The sequence below is a fragment of the Schistocerca gregaria genome, chromosome 4 (genome assembly GCF_023897955.1).
Source record: "Schistocerca gregaria isolate iqSchGreg1 chromosome 4, iqSchGreg1.2, whole genome shotgun sequence".
Classification (NCBI taxonomy): Eukaryota; Metazoa; Arthropoda; class Insecta; order Orthoptera; family Acrididae; genus Schistocerca; species Schistocerca gregaria.
Genome location: NC_064923.1, coordinates 463,863,837 through 463,887,608, shown reverse-complemented (window position 1 = coordinate 463,887,608; position 23,772 = coordinate 463,863,837). Strand labels below are relative to the sequence as shown.

General features: G+C 41.4%; 1 protein-coding gene across 1 annotated transcript in view; it reads left to right on the top strand.

The window, feature by feature from the left end:
• LOC126267458 (replication factor C subunit 3) overlaps window positions 1-23,772 on the top strand; it is a 93,504-nt gene that overhangs the window by 10,575 nt on the left and 59,157 nt on the right. The window contains exon 3 of the mRNA XM_049972728.1: window positions 14,161-14,326. Within this exon, the coding sequence (XP_049828685.1) occupies window positions 14,161-14,326 (166 nt within the window). The remainder of the gene's footprint in view (window positions 1-14,160; window positions 14,327-23,772) is intronic.

Here is a 23,772-nt window from a genome sequence, read left to right as displayed (position 1 = left end):
CAAACTCATCTTTATCTAGCACATCCTCAATTTTCTTTTTCATTCGTCTGTATATTATTGTGGTCAGCAACTTGGTTGCATGACTGTTAAGCTGATTGTGTGATAATTCTCGCACTTGTCAGCTCTGGCCTTATTGGAAGTGTGTGGATGATGTTTTTCCGAAAGTCAGATGGTACGTCACCAGATGCATACATTCTACACACCAATGTGATATAATCGTTTTGTTGTCACTTCCCCCAATGATTTTAGAAATTCTGATGGGACGTTATCTATACCTACTGCCTTATTTAATTTTAAGTCTTTTGAAGATATTCTAAATTCTGATTCTAATACTGGATCACCTATCTCTTCTATATTGACTCCTGTTTTTTCTTCTATCGTGCTTTCAGATAAGTTCTCTTTCTCATAGAGGTCCTCAGTGTGTTCTCTCCACCTATCCACTCTCTCCTCAACATTTAACAGCAGAATTCCCACTGGCCTGTTAATGTTACCTCAGTTGCTTTTAATTTCACTGATGGTTGTTTTGACTTTGCCATATACTAAATCATTGGTTCCAATTAACATTTCTTTTTTGATTTCTTCACATTTTCATGTAGCCATTTCACCTTAGCTTCTGCGCATTTTCTGTGTATTTCATTCCTAAGAGACTTGTATTTCTGTATTCCTGAATTTCCGTGAACCTTTTTGTACTTCCTTCTTTCGTTGATCGACTGAAGTACTTCATCTGTTACACATAGTTTCTTCGCAGTCATCTTTCTTGTCCCTGTTGTTTTCTCTTCAACTTCTGTGACCACCCTTTTTACAGGTGTCCATTCCTCTTCAACTGAAGCACCTATTGAGCTGTTTGTTATTGCAGTATCTTTAGAAAAGATCACAGAAAACTCTTCATTCCTTAGTAGCTTAGTATCCACATTTTTGCGCATTGTTTATTCCTGACTAGTCCCTTAAACTTCAGCATACTCTTCATCATTATCAAATTGTGATCTGTGTCTGCACTTGCCCTGGGTATGCATTACAATCCAGTATCTGATTTTGGAATCTCAGCTCGACCTTGATGCGATACAACTGAAATCTTGCTATATCTCCCAGCCTTTTCCAAGTATACCCCTCCTCTTGTGGTTCTGAATAGAGTGTTTGCTATTACCATCTGAAATTTATTGCAGAACTCAATTAGTCTTGCTCTTCTCTCTTTCCTAGTACCAAGCCCATGCTCTCCCATATCTCTCTCTTCTACTCTTTCCCCTACAACTTCATTCCAGTCCCTCATGACAATTAGATATTCATCTCCCTTTATTTACTGAATTATCTGTTCAACATCCTCATAAACTTTCTCTCCTCATCTTCTGTTTGCAACATCTGCGCGTGTATCTGAAGTATTGTTGTTGGTGTTGGTTTGTTGTCGATTCTGATGAGAGCAATCCTATCACCGAACTGTTCATATTATCTCACACTCTATTGTACCTTCCCATTCATAACGAATCCTACTCCTGTTATTCCATTTTGTGCTGCAGTTTAATATTACCCTATACCCATCTGACCAGAAATCCTTGTCTTCTTTCCATTTGACTTCCCTGACACCCACTGTATCTAGATTGAGCCTTAGCAGCTCCATTTTCTGATTGTCTAGCATCCCTACCACAAAAAAGACATTATTGTTGTGTTGGTTATTAAATCTTTTATCTCATAGTCACCCCCCTCTTGGCAGTCCCCTCCCAGAGATCTGAATGGGGTACTATTCCAGAATCTTTTGGTGATGGAGAGATCATCATGCCACTTTTCAGTTACAAGTCACATGTCCTGTGTATAAATGTTTTGTGTCTTTAATGCAGTGGTTTTCATTGCCTTCTTCATCGTCTTGCGGTTTGACGTTGCTGATTCTTCTGCCCTTTAGGGACAATTTCTCATCTTAGGGCAAGAGAGTGCTTGAACTTCTTTCCGCTCCTTCGCACTCTTTCACCAGGCTGTTGGGAGAATGAGGGAGACTTCTTATGCCGGAAGCTTTCAGCTGTCATTGCTGATGATTAGTATTCAGAATTTAAACAGTGTCAGGGTTCAAACCCAAGAATGAGGACATTTTGATTGCTAATCAGAGATGCAACCCCTAGACCATGGTTGCTGATTCTACAGAGGCATAAATAGAACACTACACAATGAAATGATGCTGTAGTTCACTGGTTAATGTGCAGTCCTGATGTGCAAAAGATCATGGGTTTGAATCTAATAATGAGACTTTTTTATTTTTAAATCTTTATCAAAATGACTGATTGTCATTGTTTTGAATTGATTATTTTAAATGTAGTATTTTCATATTTAATATTTTGTCATGTCATTTTTTATCATCGTATTGGCTTTTTATTTGCTCTTACTTTTACTTCATATCATTCATTTTACATTTGGCATCAGCCTGTTTCTCCTAAACCTGCAGCTGAGAGCCAGGCAGGACTGCTCATCACTTGGTATCAAGTCAGCTTGTGTGGCCATTATGAGGATTGTTTCAGGTAGCTGATGAAAGTGAAACATTTCATTTTGCTTTTTGTGCTGAAATTGGAATTTTTTCATCATGAGTTTGTTCACAAAGGCCAGCTTTAATCACGGTGATCAAAGTGAGCATGATCAACAGTTCTACTGCAGGTTGCTGACCGGTGTTTTATCATATACATAGCACATCATGAGGTTGTGGTTAGGTTAGGACATGTGTTTAAATCCATAGCTACAAAATGCATTGTCTGCCGCAGTTCAGTCACTGATTACTTAAAGTCAGTTGTGGACAGAGCATCTTGCATTCCCACAATATCTAATGGCAACCACTTCCAACAGTGCTCTGCTTTACATGAACAGCAAGTACAGAGCGACCTCCCATGTGTATCACTTTGGTCCAAGCGGCAGCTAATGTGGCAATGCTATAGCAGCAACTTACAGAAGTCAACTGGCAAGTAATTTTGATTGGACTATAGGGCAGGGTTTTCAGGCATATGTAGTGTGTCCATACAATACACCCCCAGTGCAGTGAGAGTTAGTGTATGGGATCTGAAATCCAGTGTGGGCACTAGCCGTGGAATATCTGTAAATTTAGACAATCTTCGGGATTCTGCATTCTTCTGAACTTTGCATGCTTTTTCCGTTGCCTCTGCAACAGCGTTCGGACCTGTTATGTGTACCATGGGGGATCAGTTCCATCTCTTACCAATTTATGAGGTACGAATCTCTCAATTGCTGTTGCTGCTATATCTTTGAATTTGAGCCACATCTCGTCTACATTTGCATAGTCAGTTCGGAAGGAATGGAGATTGTCTCTTAGGAAGCCTTTTAGTGACACTTAATCTGCTTTTTTAAATAAAATTATTTTGCGTTTGTTTCTGGTGGATTTGGAAGAAACGGTATTGAGCCTTGCTACAACGACCTTGTCATCACTAATCCCTGTATCAGTCATGATGCTCTCTATTAGCACAGGATTGTTTGTGGCTAAGAGGTCAAGTTTATTTTCGCAACCATTTACAATTCGTGTGGGTTCGTGGACTAACTGCTCGAAATAATTTTCGGAGAAAGCCTTTAGGACAATCTCGGAAGATGTTTTCTGCCTACCACCGGTTTTGAACAAGTATTTTTGCCAACATATGGAGGGAAGATTGAAGTCCCTACCAACTATAACCGTATGAGTGGGGTATTTATTTGTCACGAGACTCAAATTTTCTCTGAACTGTTCAGCAACTACATCATCAGAGTCTGGGGGTCGGTAGAAGGAGCCAATTATTAACTTCCTAAAAAACCACCCAGTCCACGCCACACAGCCTCCACTACCCATGTAGCCGCCAGCTGGTGTAGTGAACTCCTGACCTATTCCGCAGAACCCGAAACCCCAGTGCAAGTCAAGGAATCTGCAGCCAACACGGTCGCAAAACCGTCTGAGTCTCTGATTCATACCCTCCACCCGGATCTGCACCAAAGATCCGCAGTCAGTTCTGTCAACGATGCTGCAGAAGGTGAACTCTGCCTTCATCTCGTAAGCAAGACTGGCAGACTTCACCAAATCAGATAGCCGCTGGAATCCAGAGAGAATTTCCTCAGATCCAAAGAGAGACACGTTATTAGTGCTGACATGTGCCACCACCTGCAGCTGGCTGCACCCTGTGCTCTGCATGGCATCCGGAAGGACCCTTTCCACATCAGAAATGACTCCACCCAGAATGCACACGGAGTGCACACTGGATTTCTTCCCCTCCTTAGCCGCCATATTCCTAAGGGGCCCCATTACTTGCCTGACATTGGAGCTCCCAACTACCAATAAGCCCACCCTCTGCGATTGCCTGGGCCTTGAAGGCTGAGAATCATCCTCTGAAACAGAGCAGGCAGCTGCAGCTGGCTCAGCCAGAGGCAGTACCTGAAACCTGTTTGTCAGATGCACCGGGGAGGCTTTCTGATCAGCCTCCAGGGACGTCTTTCGCTGCCTGCCACACCTTGGAATGACCTCCCAATCAACCACAGGCAAGGGCTCAGCCCCACTGCGGGCAGCAATCGGGGCAACCACAGTGGCAGACCGATCTGGGAACAGATGGGACAAGGTTGACATCCCGTGATACCCAAGTCTGGCTCCCCACAGTGGTGCCCATTGGCAACAGCCTCAAGCTGCGTGACCGTAGTCGGCGCTGCCTGCAGCTGTGAGTGAAGAGATGCCAACTCACCCCTCATCCGAACACAGCAATCACAGCCTCTGTCCATTCTATTCGATGTTGAACAACAGTTACTGAAACGCAAGTCCGTACCTAGATAACGCAAGGGAAACACGCAAAGAATGTGTGAACTAACCTGTACAAATGCCTAACGACTGCGCTACAATCTGCCTGAATTTACGACTACAGTAACTAAGACTCGAAATTACACCTCCTATATGAAACTCAACTATGTAACAAATGAGTATGCAAGGAGTATACGACTTGCTGCTGGCAGCTGCTTATCCAACGGCAGCAGGGAGCACACTGGCTGTGACCATCCAACACTGGCCATTCAAAACAAAAACAGAAGACAGATGACTACGCAAATTTACACTATTCAGGTACTAAAGCGCGATGCTACAACTCTCAAATACTATAATACGCCCGAAATTTATGAATTAAACCATGCAAGTACCCAAAAATGCGCAAAGAAATTAAGAATTAAACTATGTAACAAATAAGTAAGCTAGGAGTATACAACTTGCTGCTGGCAGCCGCTAACCAGTGGCGGCAGGGAGGTACTGAATAGAATTGAACAGAAGAGAAATTTGTGGAACAACCTGACTAAAGAAGGAATCTGTTGGTAGGACACATTCTGAGGCATCAAGGGATTTCCAATTTAGTACTGAGAAAAGCATGGGGGATAGAAATCATAGAGGAAGACCAAGAGATGAATACAGTAAGCAGATTCAGAAGGATGTAGGTTGCAGTAGTTACTCGCAGTGGAAGAGGCTTGCACAGGATAGAGTAGTATTGAGAGCTGCATCAAAACACTCTTTGGACTGAAGGCAACAACAACAACAACAACAACAACAACAACAACAACATGTTAAGTATAATTTGTAGCAATAAGGGTCCACTTTCAATGCAACTCCGCCTTTTTTTTATTTTTTTTATTTTTAAGGCCATAGTGCTCTCAAGCAAATATAGTTTCTTAGGTGGTTTAAAGACTCTTTTTCTTTTCCTTTTTTGTAAAAGTGAGCCAAAAATAGCCATCATCATCATCATCATCGTCATCATCATTTAAGACTGATTATGCCTTTCAGCGTTCAGTCTGGAGCATAGCCCCCTATAAAATTCCTCCATGATCCCCTATTCAGTGCTAACATTGGTGCCTCTTCTGATGTTAAACCTATTACTTGAAAATCATTCTTAACCAAATCCAGGTACCTTCTCCTTGGTCTGCCCCGACTCCTCCTACCCTCTACTGCTGAACCCATGAGTCTCTTGGGTAACCTTGTTTCTCCCATGCGTGTAACATTACCCCACCATCTAAGCCTGTTCGCCCTGACTGCTACATCTATAGAGTCCATTTCCAGTTTTTCTTTGATTTCCTCATTGTGGACACCCTCCTGCCATTGTTTCCATCTACTAGTACCTGCAACCATCCTAGCTACTTTCATATCCGTAACCTCAACCTTGTTGATAAGGTAACCTGAATCCACCCAGCTTTTGCTCCCATACAACAAAGTTGGTCGAAGGATTGAACGGTGCACAGATAACTTAGTCTTGGTACTGACTTCCTTCTTGCAGAAGAGAGTAGATCGTAGCTGAGCGCTCACTGCATTAGCTTTGCTACACCTCGCTTCTAGTTCTTTCACTATGTTGCCATCCTGTGAGAATATGCATCCTAAGTACTTGAAACCGTCCACCTGTTCTAACTTTGTTCCTCCTATTTGGCACTCAATCTGTTTATATTTCTTTCCCACTGACATTACTTTCATTTTGGAGGTGCTAATCTTCATACCATAGTCCTTACATTTCTGATCTAGCTCTGAAATATTACTTTGCAAACTTTCAATCGAATCTGCCATCACAACTAAGTCATCCGCATATGCAAGACTGCTTATTTTGTGTTCACATATCTTAATCTCACCCAGCCAGTCTATTGTTTTCAACATATGATCCATAAATAATATGAACAACAGTGGAGACAGGTTGCAGCCTTGTCTTACCCCTGAAACTACTCTGAACCATGAACTCAGTTTACCTTCAACTCTAACTGCTGCCTGACTATCCATGTAAAGACCTTTAATTGCTTGCAAAAGTTTGCCTCCTATTCCATAATCTCGTAGAACAGATAGAACAGACAATAACTTCCTCCAAGGAACCCGGTCACATGCCGTTTCTAGATCTATAAAGCATAGATACAATTCCCTGTTCCACTCATAACACTTCTCCATTATTTGCCGTAAGCTAAAGATCTGGTCCTGACAACCTCTAAGAGGCCTAAACCCACACTGATTTTCATCCAATTGGTCCTCAACTAATACTCGCACTTTCCTTTCAAGAATACCTGAGAAGATTTTACCCACAACGCTGATTAAAGAGATACCTCTGTAGTTGTTACAATCTTTCCTGTTTCCATGTTTATAGATTAGTGTGATTACTGCTTTTGTCCAGTCTGATGGAACCTGTCCCGACTCCCAGGCCATTTCAATTATCCTGTGTAGCCATTTAGGACCTGACATTCCACTGTATTTGATGGGTTCCGACTTAATTTCATCCACCCCAGCTGCTTTATTGCACAGCAATCTATTGACCATTTTCTCCACTTCCTCAAATGTGATCCTATTTCCATCATCATTCCTATCCCATTCTACCTCGAAATCTGAAACATTACTGATCGTATTTTCACCTACATTGAGCAACTCTTCAAAATATTCCCTCCGTCTGCCCAAGGCATCCACAGGATTCACCAGCAGTTTTCCTGACCTGTCCAAAATACTTGTCATTTCCTTCTTACCCCCCTTTCGAAGACTGCTAATTACACTCCAGAATGGTTTTCCAGCAGCTTGACCCAGAGTCTCCAACCTGTTTCCAAAATCTTCCCAAGATTTCTTCTTGGATGCAGCAATTATCTGTTTGGGTTTGTTTCTTCCTTCAACATAACTTTCTCTGTCTACCTGAGTTCTAGTATGTAGCCATTTTTGATACGCCTTCTTTTTTCTTTTACAGGCTGCCTTGACTGTGTCATTCCACCAAGCTGTTTGCTTCATCCTACTTTTACACACTATTGTTCCAAGACATTCTTTAGCCACTTCTAGTACTGTGTCCCTCTACCTTGTCCATTGCTTTTCCACTGACTGTAATTGACTACATTCAACTAACTGGTACCTTTCTGAGATCGCTGCTATGTACTTGTGCCTGATTTCCTTATCCTGAAGTTTCTCCACTCTTATCCTCCTACATATGGACCTGACCTCCTGCACCTTCGGCCTCACAATCCCAATTTCACTGCAGATTAAATAATGATCAGTGTCATCAAGGAATCCCCTGAATACATGTGTGTCCCTCACAGCCTTCCTGAATTTCTGATCTGTTATTATATAGTCAATGACAGTTCTGGTTCCCCTGCCTTCCCAAGTATACTATTGAATGTTCTTATGTTTAAAAAAGGAGTTTGTGATTACTAAGCCCATACTGGCACAGAAATCCAAGAGTCGTTTCCCGTTCCTGTTGGCCTCCATATCCTCTCCAAATTTACCCATAACCTTTTCATACCCTTCTGTTCGGTTTCCAATCCTGGCGTTAAAATCACCCATGAGCAGAACACTGTCCTTGTCCTTTACTCTAACAACTACATCACTAAGTACCTCATAAAAACTATCCACCTTATCTTGATCTGTCCCTTCACAATGCAAATATACTGACACAATCCTAATTTTCTTGCTAGACACTGTCAAACCTATCCACATGAGTCGTTCGTTTACATACCTTATTGCAACTACGCTGGGTTCCATTTCTTTCCTGATGTAAAGCCCTACACCTCATTGTGCTATTCCTGCTTTGACCCCTGACAGGTAGACCTTGTATTCTCCCACTTCCTCTTCTTTTTCACCCCTTACTCGAATGCCACTAACGGCTAAAACGTCCAGACCCATCTTACTTGCAGCCTCTGCCAGCTCTACCTTCTTCCCAGAGTAGCTCCCATTGATCTTAATAGCTCTCCATCTCATTACCATTTGTGTGCCAAGTCGTATCTTAGGAGTCCCTGGTTTGTCAGTTAGAGGTGGTACTCTGTCACCTCCAAAGGACAGCCATTTTTTTAAATGCCAAAAATAGCCATTTTTGGCATTTAAAAAAAATTGTAAACCATGTGTTCAATTTGTAAACTATGGGAAAGTAGTAGAAGAATGAAATTTGCGTTCAATTTGTAAACTGTTGCAAAGTAGTGGGAGAATGAAATTTTATACTCTACCATCTTGTTTTTGTAAGTTAATATGTGCAAAGATTCAGGTTTAGCCTACATTTACTTGCGAAGATTTAAAAAACTGTTGATAGCTATGCTATTAGGCCAAACAAATGACTATATCTTCTGAAGTACTGAATTAATGACCGTGAAACATTAGCAATGTTCATTGGGAACATGTGTGGTTGTTCATACAAAATGTCATCAAAATTTGTGATGTTCATGCAGGAACCTCTAGAGCACTTGGCATGGAACAAGCCAGATGTCATATAGCTGTCAGATAAGTAATTTTCAACCACATGTAAGTATTTTCTATATTCACAGTATTTAGTATTATTTGATTTTACCTGGTTACATGAGAAAAACCCATTGTGATTTGAAGGTACAATGCTACTGGTATTTTCAGTTACAAAGAGAATAGTGGCAAATGACAAAACTGTTTTGATGTTCATGATAAAAGGCTGGAGGCACTTGCTACTAGGCAGTTTCCATCAGATGTTTCGGCATTTTTCTTCAAACTGACGCTGAACTGAATTTATGCATCAGTCGTTGTAACACATTAAACCTTCCAAGGAGCGCCACAAGCTAATTTTATTTTGAGTTTCTTGAAAATTCAGTCACAATTTAAAGTATTAACGAACTTTCTGCGATAGAACTGAGCCAGAGTAGGAAACCCCTGTTGGCAAAAAGAAATGATCAGCTCCTATGTATCAGCAGATGGGATTTGAACCTTACCCTTGCATGGTATTGGCAATGGTTGTATGGTTTGGAGTTGGCTGTTTACAGGAGTGTGGCACCAAAAGAGCCAAAAAAATTCTGGCCATTGCCACATCCTTACCTTTCAGTCTGAGCTTTTATAATGACCAGCAGCTGCAGCTTCACCCCCATCATGGACTTATTGCTACAGTGATTTACCACCTAGCAGTGAGTAGCAGTTTAGTTGTTCATCACCTTGAACAGAACACAGCAATATTGCGAGCATGTGCTCGTTGTTGGCATTGTTTTATTCACTTGGTGCATGGATATATTTCACTTGACAGCCGTAAATCGGTCGTGCTAGGCTTGTGGTGACGTTCATAAGATTCATCGGAACCTCCTCCATTGTCACCTTGATCTGGTCTCCTGGTTCAGTACTTTCTCCCCAGCTTGACCATAGTTCCTGTTTCACTCATGTGCTTTGTGTCTTTTATTATTGTGTAACATCAACAAAGGCTGTCGTCAGCAGTGTATTGTGTTTTGCTTAGTTCTAATTTCAGAAGTTGTATTTCCCAGTACCTGACAAATGAGGAACCCCCTGCAAAAAGGAACACTGCTGATGCTTTAATGTGTTGGAATATTGGGTAGATAATAAATTTAAAATCTCAGCAGCCTTTTAACATGTACCACTCCCATAAACTAAGGTAATCTCTTTCCATTTTTGCCGACTAGTACTGCAAGAGCTGTGGATGGCAGTACTGTGAGGGAGACACATCTTGTCTGGGAGGACATAGGGCAAGTTCAGTTTACAAATATCATGCCCTTGGCTGTGTATGCCACTGGAGGGGTGAGTGCAGCTGCAGTTGGGGTGGTGGTTTGATGGCTGTCAGGAGAATAAGCAGAGGGCTAGGTTTGATTGTATTGGGGAGGGCATACTTCCTTTATGCAGCTTGGATTTCAGATTTTCAAATAAATCTGTAGTATATTGGTTACATTGTTGTGTAACTTAACTATTTTCACTCTTTGGATTAGCAGCCCTTAGTTTTTTTCAGCTCTTGTGGGAACTTCACCTGTCTCCCATCAGAGCATAAGATAATTGATTCCAATGTAATACAGTTTGCATGTGGAGCTTGGAACTTTTAACGTCTTTCTGTATTTAAATAAATTCATAAATACTTAAATTTGCTCTTGCCAGCTTTAATATATACTGAATGTATTATAAACTGTTTAATTAGTGACAGCTGCAGTAGACTTTCTGCATAGTGAATAAACATGGTAGCTAAAGATAAACTTCGTGCCTCAGCTACATTAATTTAATATGGTAATGTCTTGAATAGCGATATTGTTTCTATTTATTTGTTACAATTTAACAAGATGTTCAACAGATCCATGTCCAACTATGGGACATAATATGATGGCATGAACCCACCCATAATTAGAGTGAAATATAAACTTTAAGTGTATTCGTGTAGGGCCACGACCCATGGGTATCATAAGTGTGGGTATGTGTCACAGATAGAATTTAGCTTTATTAAAATATAGGCACTAGAGCATTCTGTAGCATCTGCATATTAAAGAAGATAGTATGATGTGGGATAATAGAAATAAAGTTCACAGACTTTTTTAAAAAAAACCTTGTGAGGTATTTCTTTAGCAATAACTATTCTTTGCTGCAAATGTGAATTTGACTCAACCAGCTAAGAGTTTATAGTTATGTCACCAAAAACTGCTATCTGACTCTCTCATGATGTTAAGCATGTACCTGTAGAGGTACATACTTCTTTAGATCATAATTTTCCTCCGTTGAAGTCTACACCTCCAGGAATATATGCAGACAGCTACAAAATTTATACATCTTTCCTCAAACAGTTTCAAAGCATATATAATTATGAGCGCATTCTTCGAGTTGTTAAGTTATGGCAACTAATAGATACCTCACAAGGTTTTTTTTAAAAAAGTCTGTGAACTTTATTTCTATTATCCCACATCATACTATCTTCTTTGCCTTATATTTCACATTACTTTTTCAAACTGCATTCGATAATATATTGGTACGTCAGTGCCTGTGCACCTGGCCTATCAGTATGACAATTAAGATACAATAAATTTTCCACCCAATAATAATGTTAAGTAATTATGGACTCTGACCTATTCGCTCAGATACCAACACTGGAAGATGTGGAAGAAGACAATGAACATCAAATAAAATAATTAATGAGTGTAAGTCCTCCACAGGTTGTGTAAAAATGTACTGACTGTTTTATCTTTGCACATGAGTCTGAGTACACAGGAGAGTGTTTTAATTAATTAATTTGAAGCATTTCTTAAATCATTAAATCAACCAGGAGAAAGAAATCGTGGAGTTGGTTCATGATGCTACTATTGCGACCATGTGTGCCACAGATGCAGCTATACCCTTCTTTCTGATCTTCTCTGGCAGAAGCCCATATTAGGGCAATCAGGGGAAATAACTAAGGCCTTTAGAGAACTTGTAATGGTGTTCTAGTGCAAAGAACAGCAACCCTCCATGACCAGTTCAGTTATACCCAAAACAATGGTGGAGGAAGGCATATTAAAAGAAATGAGTGCTACATCTCACGTACTACGTTGCTCATCACATTCACTGACATACTTCCTGAGGCCTGATACATTTTCAGTGTTCTTCTACTGAGCACATATTTGTGGCACAGCTAATGAAGATGTTAGTAGTGACCCCTGGATAGTATTGAACTTTAAAAGCACAACTTTCTGAAAAGAGTAGTTGCTACTCATGATATAGCGAATGCTGAGTTGCAGATAGGTACAACAAAGAGACTGTTCCAAAATGAGGTTTCGGCCAACAAGGCCTTTTCCAAAATAAGATAAAAACACACACACACACACACACACACACACACACACAAACAAACACAGCTCTGGCTTCAGAAAAGAGTAGTTGCTACTCATGATATAGCGAATGCTGAGTTGCAGATAGGTACAACAAAAAGACTGTTCCAAAATGAGGTTTCGGCCAACAAGGCCTTTCCCAAAATAAGATAACACACACACACACACACACACACACACACACACACACACACACACACACAAACAAACAAACAAACGAACACAGCTCTGGCTTCAGGACACTAGATCGCGTGTTCTCAGTATCTCCATACGCCTTTCTTCTCGTGTCAAGCAAAAAATTCTTCAGTTCTTTAGTCATATTGAGAAAAAGAGATGTAGAAAAACGTAGAGAAGAGAATCGAGGAAGAGAAGATAAAAGGAAAGAGACCGAAGTGAAGAGCAGTGAACACGTGGATTGAGCAAATCAAGATGATTTCTGATCTACCTCTTCAGCAGGCTCTAAGTTAAGCTGGTAACCGGCCAGGATGGAGGCGCTTGGTTCATGGGGACAAGACGGACAGCAATGAGCACAACAGCTTGTTAGGATGAACTTTATTAATAATATTTTATAAAATTCGAGTTGAACTTGTTGCTGAATTTTAGCTTTATGCAATCAAATACTATGACACCTATGGAATAACAGTGAAAAGAAGGGTATAATGAAGAACAATTTGTCTAATAGGTAATTTGTGCAAATTGTTAGAAAGAATGGTTAACAGGTAACTGTATTGGCACCAGTAATCCAGAAAACTTCTATCTCAATTCAAATGTGGTTTTTGAGAATTCTGACTGACCAGTAGCCATCTTCGACCCTATAACATTTTGCTCACTTTACATAGTATGTTTTTCAGGCCTGTCCACACATTTTTATACAGCACCTTTTGTTACTTTGGTTGAGTTAGATCGTGAGTGAGCATGACATTTAGGAATCAATATGTCAAAGAAACATTCTCCCACCAGGATCAGTACTCACCACTACTTTCTTTGTGATAACAATTAATGACACCATAAACATTTTGGGACTCATTGTCTTATCAAGATTGTATTTAGATGACTTCTGCTTATACTAAAGATCAGCATCACACATCGTTTTTTGGACACCACATATTGTGAATTGATCTAAAAGTAGACTGGAATGAATGTTTGATATCTCTGATAGTAGCTGGTGATGAAATAGCTACTGTCAGCTGTGTTTCAGGTTTTTGGAGTAGAAAGTGAACATCAATGCTGTTAACCTCTGTATTGGTATAGAGGATGAATACTGAGGAAGTACCGTCCACAGTAGTTCTTATCCCAAGGGATGTGATGCTTTGCTATTCCTTGAGGTAACATATATGATTAATTTCTTACCTCTTATCCCTATACCTCTGTCAGTCTAGAAACACACAAGTTTTCCTTGTCATGTTTACATAACACACAGAGATTTGAGTGTTTACTCCTCAAGATATTTCATTAACTGATGTCAGTGCAGGACGAACATGGAGGTAGTACGTAATTTTATTTCGAGTCATCTGTTTTTGTAATTTGTTCCAAGAGGATGGTGATAAAATGCCATTTGTATCTGTCACTTTTTGCATCTCACAGGCTATTTTTACTGATGTAACAAGAAATGTTAAGTGTGTTGTAATGCACAAGTTGTTTTAAACACCTCAGGTTGTATATCTTTTTGATTCACAGACTCCATCAAATAAAAAAATTGAATTAATGACTTTAAGCAGTAATTACCACATTGAAGTGAATCCATGTGATGTTGGAATTTATGATAGAGTTGTCATACAAGAACTGATTAAAGGAGTAGCTCAGACTCATCAGCTTGACTTGCAAGGACTAAGGGATTTCAAAGGTATGTGAGAGTATACATTCACTCATTGCGACTGTGAACTGCAAGTTTCTAAGCAAAATGCCATGTATATATGGCTTTAGTTATCCAAGCTTGCAGAACTATGTATAGAATTTTGAATCATTCCAATGGAGAGTAAGAGGAAGGAAACTATTTTACTCCTCTTTACCCAGTTACTTTGGAAGAAAAGCCCTGCAATATCCCATGACCTTGTGCTTTCATAATAGAATACAGTATATAATGCATACATCAATATTTTGACTTTTGGGTTAGTATGTATGATTGTCTTGATTGCTGCATTTTAATTACATATTCTGACTGTAAACACGTTCATTTGGAAAAAAAATAATAGACCCATACTGAATGTAGATGAAATAACATTTTAAAAATATACAGAGACTGCCATCTAGTTAAGAAATCAGGACCTAAAGCTTTTTCTTTAAGGAGCTCATTTAAGTCGTACAGTCGTTAACAGTACATAATCATAGGAAAATGCCTCAATTGCAGATGCCATACTGTAAAAAAAAGAAGTATGAAAGAAAAGGAATTGACGAGGGGGTGGAGGGAGTCACATTTGAGAACATTACAACCTAAAAAAAAACCTTGCTGTTGGCTGATGCTCTACCAGATCATGGGTTCCTATCCCCATGATCACTGATATGAATTGATCTGTTTCCTACATTCCTTCCATTCAGATGGCTACTAAGCTTGAAATATTACTTAAGGTTCTTAACTCTCCTTGCCTGTCTCATTCAGAGCCCTAGGACAAGACCTTACTCTGACTTCTGCATAGCAATTGTGAGGAAGGGGACTGGGTATACTTGTGGTCATTTGATTCCTACTTGCATTGCTGGCCTATGGTATTCATCCCCATACGACAGTGAGATGTAAGTCAACTATATATAGTGAAAAGGACTGCCTCACAGACTTCGTTGAATAAAGAAATTGAATTAATGACTTAGAGCAGTAAATTCCATGTTGTAAGTGAATCCATGTGATATTGGAATTTATGATAGAGTTGTCATACAAGAACTAATTAAAGGAGTAGCTCAGAATCATCAGCTTGACTTGCAAAGACTAAGGGATTTCAGAGATATGTGAGTATACATTCACTCATTGTGATTGTGAACTGCTCGATAGAAGCAAAAATATCACATATATAAAAACATGGTGGAGGGGAGAACCAGGTGGCTTGTTTTGTGAAGCAGCCACTGAAATGAAGCACATTATGTCCAGCTGCATGTTGTGCCACAGGGTGGTCCACTTTGCTCCTGGCCACAAGTTGGCAGTGGCCATTCATCTTGGTGGACAGCTGGTTGGTAGTTCTACCAATATAAAAAGCCATCCAATGGTTGCAGTAGAGCTGGTATATGACATGGCTACTTTCACATGTGGCCTGGCCTCTGATAGAGTAGGGTAAGCCTGTGACAGGACCGGAGTAGGAAGTGCTGTTGTGTGGACTGGGCAGGTCCCTGTGGCAAGGGGTTGGGATTGGGAGTGGCATAGGGATGGACTAGGATGTTGTGTGGGTAGAATGTCCTTAATTTCAGGCATAGTGATGGATAATCAAAGTCCTGATGAAGGATGTGGTTCAGTTGTTCCAATCTAGGGTATAGTAGGTGACAAAGATGGGTGTCTTTGTTGTTGGCGTGTGGGTGTATTTGCAGCATTGGGTATGTGTGCGGATATGGCAAGGGAAATCTATCTGCAGACTATGTCTGGGGAACAGTGCTTGTCTGTGAAGGCCTATCTGAGATATTAAGCATACTGAGCAGGGCAGTTTTTGTCAGTATAAATAAGCCGTCCCTGGGTGGCCAGACTATATGGGAGGGGTTTTGTGGTGTGGTAGGGATGGCAGCTGTTGAAATGCACATACTGTTAGTTGTTGGAGGGTTTAGTGTGGACAGAGGTGTGCATGGCAGCATCAGAGAGGAGGTCAATGTCTAGGACGGTAGCACATTAGGTTTAGGAGAACTAGTTGAAGCAGATGGAAGAGAAGGTGAAGAGGTTATTAAGGTCTGAGGATAGGGTGTCTTGGGCTTGAGTCCAGATCATAAAAATGTCATCAATGAAGCTGAACCAGATCAGGGGTTTGGGGTTTCAGGAAACTTGGAAGGTTTCCTCTAGGTGACCCATAAACAGGTTGGCACAAGAGGGTGCCATACACATTCATTTGGCTGTGCCATGGAAGTTTTTGTATTCCTTCTCTTCAAAGGAGAAGTATTTGCATGTTAGGATAAAGTTAGCAAGGAGTATGAGGAATGAGGTAGTGGGTTTGCAGTCTGAAGGATGTTGGGAGAGAGAGTGCCCAATAGCCATGAGGGATGTTGGCATATAGGGAAGCGGCATCAACACTGATGAGTAGGGACCCAGAAGATAAAAGGGTGGGGATGATGGAGAATCAGTGAAGGAAGTGATTTGTGTCTTTGATATGGGCGGCTAGATTTCAGACATTTGTTGCAGGTGTTGGACATTGAAGCTCAAAATTATGTCAGTGGTGGTGTAACAGCCAGCTACAATGGGCATTCAGGATTATTGGGTTTGTGGATTTTCAGAATGCATATAGAAGGTGTGTGTGTGGGATGTCATAGGAGTGAGGAGAGAAATAGATTCAGGGGAGAGGTTCTGCAAAGGGCCCAAGGCCTTAAGCAGGAATTGGAGGTTATGTTGAACTTCTTGTGTAGAATTTGTAGGTGGAGCAGGCAGTTGATTGGCAGAGGTCTTCTGCCAGGTAGTCACTGAGATTCATAGCATTGGTGGTGAAATCTTTGTCTACAAGTAGAATAATTGGGTCTGGATTTGTTTTGAGGTTTGTATGGCAGCCATTTCTTCTTCTGAAAGGTTGGTTTCCTGAGAAAGGGTCCTGGAGAAGGACGGTGAATCCAGGTTGGAGCTGAAGAATTCGTGGAAGGTGACCAGATGGTTAGGTGGGATGGCGGGAGGATAACAGTTGGATGGTGGTGTGACCTGGGAGAGGAAGGGATCAATGTTGGGATTATGTTGGCTTTGGTTGGAAGGATTAGTGGCAAGGAAGTGTTTCCTTTGCAGGGATCAGCAGAAGGAGAGTAGGTCTTTGACAAGTTTAACATGGTTAAATTAGAATGTTGGGCTGAAGCCGGGGGCTTTTGATAAGACTGAAATGTGTGTGGGGTTGAGGGGTTGTTGGAAAGATTAACAACAGTGATATGACGGTGACTAAATGATGGCGGCCATGCAATTGAACCCCCGTCCCCTATATCTAACAGTAAACATTCCTTTCTCCTGATCCTACCCCTCCTTTCTCAATGACCGTCATCTTTTCAGATCCTGCCAGTCCTTGTCACTCACAAACCTGGTACTGCAAAAACACATTTTCAAGGCACACTCCGATAAATCCAAAACTGGAACAGTCCTGGAACAGTGTTGTTAGTCTTCCCAACAAAATTCTCAGCCCCACAGAAGTTTCAGTCCTGTCCACAGGCCTCACCTTGAGCCCTACATCCAAATTTGACCATGTTGGACTTATCAAAGACCTACTACCATTCTCTTGGTCCATGCAACTGGAACACTTCTTTGGCTTCAATCCCTCCATCCAAAGCCAAGATAATCCCAACATTAAACCTTGCCTCTCCCAGGTCATACCACCATCCAATGGTGATCCTTCCCCCCAACTTTCCTACCACCTAACCATCTCTTGGGTCACCTTCCAGGAATTTCTTACCTCCAACTTGCCATCACTATCCTTTCCCAGGTAACTTCCTAAGAACACCAACCTTTTAGTGGAAGAATTATTCTACCTGCAGACAAAGGTTCCACTATTGTTGTTATGAATCACATTGACTACCTGGTGGAAAGCCTCTGCCAATTATTGGACTACCCCACCTATAAACTCTGCCAGAGTAATCCCATCCTAGAAGTCCAGCATAACCTCCAATCTCTGCTTAAAGCCTTAGGCCCTTTCCAGAACCTGAATCCATTTCCCTCCTTGCACCTGTGGCACCCCACACACCCATCTCTTACATGCTCCCCCAAATTCCAAAAACCCAACAATCCTGTACACCCCATCGTAGCTGGTTATTGTGTTCCCACTGAAAGAATTTTTGCCCCTCTTTGACCAACAGCTCCAACCAATAGCCCAAAGTCTAGTTGATCATTCAAGTACTCTTCAACTAACCATTAACATCCTAATGAGCAGTGTGAAAAAAAACTTTGATCTGAAAAGTGTGAAGCGTCAAACCTGTGAACCATTATCACTACAAAAATTGTGTACATTTCTGGGCGATGGTGAAACTCTTCCAAATAAGTGGACTGCAATTCCAGCTGAATTAAGTGATAGTCATAAACATGAAAGTGTGAAAAGTGTTGGCAGCAAATTTCGTAAACACTGCAGCAGTGGAACAAACAAGACAACTGTTAGAGATAGTGGCAGCAGAACCAAGAATCTATCACATAAATGGTACACTCTTCTTTTCTTAACAGACAGCCATGGCAGAAAATAGCAAGTACTTTACAAGATAATAACGACAACTTCCAAGCAATGGGAACAGTAAAACCAGATGCAAGTATGAAAAATGTTAGTAATATTGATTGCAGGAGAAAATGAAAGACAAAAATGGATGTGTCATATGAATGATATTGCAAGAAACGAGGCACAAAATTTCTTAGCAAGTCTGAAAAAGTTCTTAGAAGTTAACAGATATTGGTACACAATAGTTACAATGCTACCTCACAGGTGTGACCTAATATGCAATTTGTGTGTCAGCAAGAAGACACAAAAAATGAATATTAAAATGTGCACTTCATTTGAAAAATTTGGAACAATGGGTGTAGGTAAACCGGACAAATGCATACATGCCAAACATGGGTTGCATCTAAATTCTGAAACAAAAAACTTTTATGTGACAAGGTAAGCAAAATTATTGCAGAAACAGATGAGTTAATGAAAATTCTTAATCACGGAGGGAAAAATATATTAAAAACAAAGATTCTGTGACATACCAAGCGGGAAAGCACTGGTAGATAGGCACAATAAAAAAACACAAACACACACAAAATTTTGAGCTTTCGTAACCGGCGGTTGCTTCGTCAGGAAAGAGGGAAGGAGAGGGAAAGATGAAAGGATGTGGGTTTTAAGGGAGAGGGTAAGGAGTCATTCCAATCCTGGGAGCGGAAAGACTTACCTTAGGGGGAAAAAAGGATAGGTATACACTCGCGCGCACACACACACACACACACACACACACACACACACACACACACACACACACACACACACACACACACATATACAGACACAAGCAGACATATTTAAAGGCAAAGAGTTTGGGCAGAGATGTCAGTCGAGGCGGAAGTGCAGAGGCAAAGATGATGTTGAATGACAGGTGAGGTATGAGTGGCGGCAACTTGAAATTAGCGGAGATTGAGGCCTGGTGGATAACGGGAAGAGAGGATATATTGAAGGGCAAGTTCCCATCTCCGGAGTTCGGACAGGTTGGTGTTAGTGGGAAGTATCCAGATAACCCGGATGGTGTAACACTGTGCCAAGATGTGCTGGCCATGCACCAAGGCATGTTTAGCCACAGGGTGATCCTCATTACCAGCAAACACTGTCTGCCTGTGTCCATTCATGCACATGGACAGTTTGTTGCTGGTCATTCTCACATAGAAAGCGTCACAGTGTAGGCAGGTTAGTTGGTAAATCACATGGGTGCTTTCACACGTGGCTCTGCCTTTGATCGTGTACACCTTCCGGGTTACAGGACTGGAGTAGGTGGTGGTGGGAGGGTGCATGGGACAGGTTTTACATTGGGGGCGGTTACAAGGGTAGGAGCCAGAGGGTAGGGAAGGTGGTTTGGGGATTTCATAGGTATGAACCAAGAGGTTACGAAGGTTAGGTGGACGGCGGAAAGACACTCTTGGTGGAGTGCGGTGGATTTCATGAAGGATGGATCTCATTTCGGGGCAGGATTTTAGGAAGTCGCATCCCTGCTGGAGAGCCACATTCAGAGTCTGATCCAGTCCCGGGAAGTATCCTGTCACAGGTGGGGCACTTTTGGGGTTCTTCTGTGAGAGGTTCTGGGTTTGATGTGATGGGGAAGTGGCTCTCGTTATTTGCTTCTGTACCAGGTTGAGAGGGTAGTTGCGGGATGCGAAAGCTGTTTTCAGGTTGTTGGTGTAATGGTTCAGGGATTCAGGACTGGAGCAGATTCGTTTGCCATGAAGGCCTAGGCTGTAGGGAAGGGACCGTTTGATATGGAATGGGTGGCAGCTGTCATAATGGAGGTACTGTTGCTTGTTGGTGGGTTTGATGTGGACGGATGTGTGAAGCTGGCCATTGAACAGATGGAGGTCAACGTCAAGGAAAGTGGCATGGGATTTGGAGTAGGACCAGGTGAACCTCAACTCCTTTGGTTCCATCAGATTCACTGTGATGCTTTCTATGTGGGAATGACCAGCAACAAACTGTCCATTCGCATGAATGGACACTGGCAGACTATGCAAATGTAGACGAGATGTGGCTCAAATTCAAAGATATAGTAGCAACAGCAATTGAGAGATTCATACCTCATAAATTGGTAAGAGAGGGAACGGATCCCCCGTGGTACACAAAAAAGGTCCGAACGCTGTTGCAGAGGCAATGGAAAAAGCATGCGAAGTTCAGAAGAATGCGAAATCCCGAAGATTGGCTAAAATTTACAGACGCGCGAAATTTGGCACGGACTTCGATGCGAGATGCCTTTAATAGGTTCCACAACGAAACATTGTCTCAAAATTTTGTAGAAAATCTGAAGAAATTCTGGTCATATGTAAAGTACACAAGCGGCAAGACGCAGTCAATACCTTCACTGCACAGTGCCGATGGTACTGTTACTGACGACTGTGCCGCTAAAGCGGAGTTATTGAATGCAGTTTTCCGAAATTCCTTCACCAGGGAAGACGAATGGAATATTCCAGAATTTGAAACACGAACATCTGCTAGCATGAGTTTCTTAGAAGTAGATAACCTTAGGGGTTGCGAAGCAACTCAAATCGCTTGATACGGGCAAGTCTTCAGGTCCAGATTGTATATCGATTAGGTTCCTTTCAGATTACGCTGATACAATAGCTCCCTACTTATTCATATACAACCACCCGCTCACCGATAGATCTGTACCTACAGATTAAAAAATTGCGCAGGTCGCACCAGTGTTTAAGAAGGGTAGTAGGAGTAATCCATCTAACTACAGACCTATATCATTGACGTCGGTTTGCGGTAGGGTTTCGGAGCATATACTGTATTCAAACATTATGAATCACCTTGAAGGGAACGATCTATTGACACGTAATCAGCATGGCTTCAGAAAACATCGCTATTGAGCAACGCAGCTAGCCCTTTATTCGCACGAAGTAATGGCCGCTATCGACAGGGGATCTCAAGTTGATTCCATATTTCTAGATTTCCGGAAAGCTTTTGACACCGTTCCTCACAAGCGACTTCTAATCAAGCTGCGGGCCTATGGGTTATCGTCTCAGTTGTGCGACTGGATTCGTGATTTCCTGTCAGGAAGGTTGCAGTTCATAGTAATAGACGGCAAATCATCGAGTAAGACTGAAGTGATATCAGGTGTTCCCCAGGGAAGTGTGCTGGGACCTCTGCTGTTCCTGATCTATATAAATGACCTGGGTGACAATCTGAGCAGTTCTCTTAGGTTGTTCACAGATGATGCTGTAATTTACCGTCTAGTAAGGTCATCCGAAGACCAGAATCAGTTGCAAAGCGATTTAGAAAAGATTGCTGTATGGTGTGTCAGGTGGCAGTTGACGCTAAATAACGAAAAGTGTGAGGTGATCCACATGAGTTCCAAAAGAAATCCGTTGGAATTCGATTACTCGATAAATAGTACAATTCTCAAGGCTGTCAATTCAACTAAGTACCTGGGTGTTAAAATTACGAACAACTTCAGTTGGAAGGACCACATAGATAATATTGTGGGGAAGGCGAGCCAAAGGTTGCGTTTCATTGGCAGGACACTTAGAAGCTGCAACAAGTCCACTAAAGAGACAGCTCACACTACACTCATTCGTCCTCTGTTAAAATATTGCTGCGCGGTGTGGGATCCTTACCAGGTGGGATTGACGGAGGACATCTAAAGAGTGCAAAAAAGGGCAGCTCGTTTTGTATTATCACGCAATACTGGAGAGAGTGTGGCAGATATGATATGCGAGTTGGGATGGAAGTCATTACAGCAAAGATGTTTTTCGTCATGCCTTGGTGCACGGCCAGCACGTCTTGGCACAGTGTTACACCATCTGGGTTAGCTAGATACTTCCCACTAACACCAACCTGTCCGAACTCCGGAGATGGGAACTTGCCCTTCAATATATCCTCTCTTCCCGTTATCCACCAGGCCTCAATCTCCGCTAATTTCAAGTTGCCGCCACTCATACCTCACCTGTCATTCAACATCATCTTTGCCTCTGCACTTCCGCCTCGACTGACATCTCTGCCCAAACTCTTTGCCTTTAAATATGTCTGCTTGTGTCTGTGTGTGTGTGTGTGTGTGTGTGTGTGTGTGTGTGTGTGTGTGTGTATACCTATCCTTTTTTCCCCCTAAGGTAAGTCTTTCCGCTCCCGGGATTTGAATGACTCCTTACCCTCTCTCTTAAAACCCACATCCTTTCATCTTTCCCTCTCCCTCCCTCTTTCCTGACGAAGCAACCGCCGGTTGCGAAAGCTCGAAATTTTGTGTGTGTGTTTGTTTTTTTTATTGTGCCTATCTACCGGTGCTTTCCCGCTTGGTAAGTCATGGAATCTTTGTTTTTAATATATTTTTCCCATGTGGAATGTTTCTTTCTGTTTTATTTACATATGAATATTCAGTAACAAATAAAACAATGCACTAGTGTGTAAACCTAAATGTAACTAAACTGCATTTCTTCATATCAAGTGAACTGTGTTGCAAGGAAGACGAAGCATATGGCTACAGACTAAATAATTACAAACTCATAAGCTTGTTCTGTAGAAAGACACATAAATATGGTAGGGTAGGAATTTATAGAAGAAATATTAGCATGTGAAAAAGTCAAGTGGATTGATGATCGAAGTAATGAAAACGAATTTGAGGTTGCAGCAATAGATTTAAAAGTAGGGGACAACAATCTGATTATAGCAGCAGTTTATAGGCAACCTGGGAGTAGCATTGAATTATTTTTTTGATTACCTGGAGAACTTGCTGTTGAAGACATCAGCATATAAAAAACGTTCTGTTTGTTGGAGTCGTCAACATAGACTCATTAAAAAATATTCTTAACTATTTACGTCATGTCAGCTTACTACAGTGTTATAATTATAACCACATAAACTCTGAACCTACAAGAATTACTGTAGATACACAGACAAGCACTGACTACATTCTCACAAACATATCAAAGGAGGACATAAACATAACACCTCAGAAAACCACATGTCTGACTACTGAGCCCTTGCTATG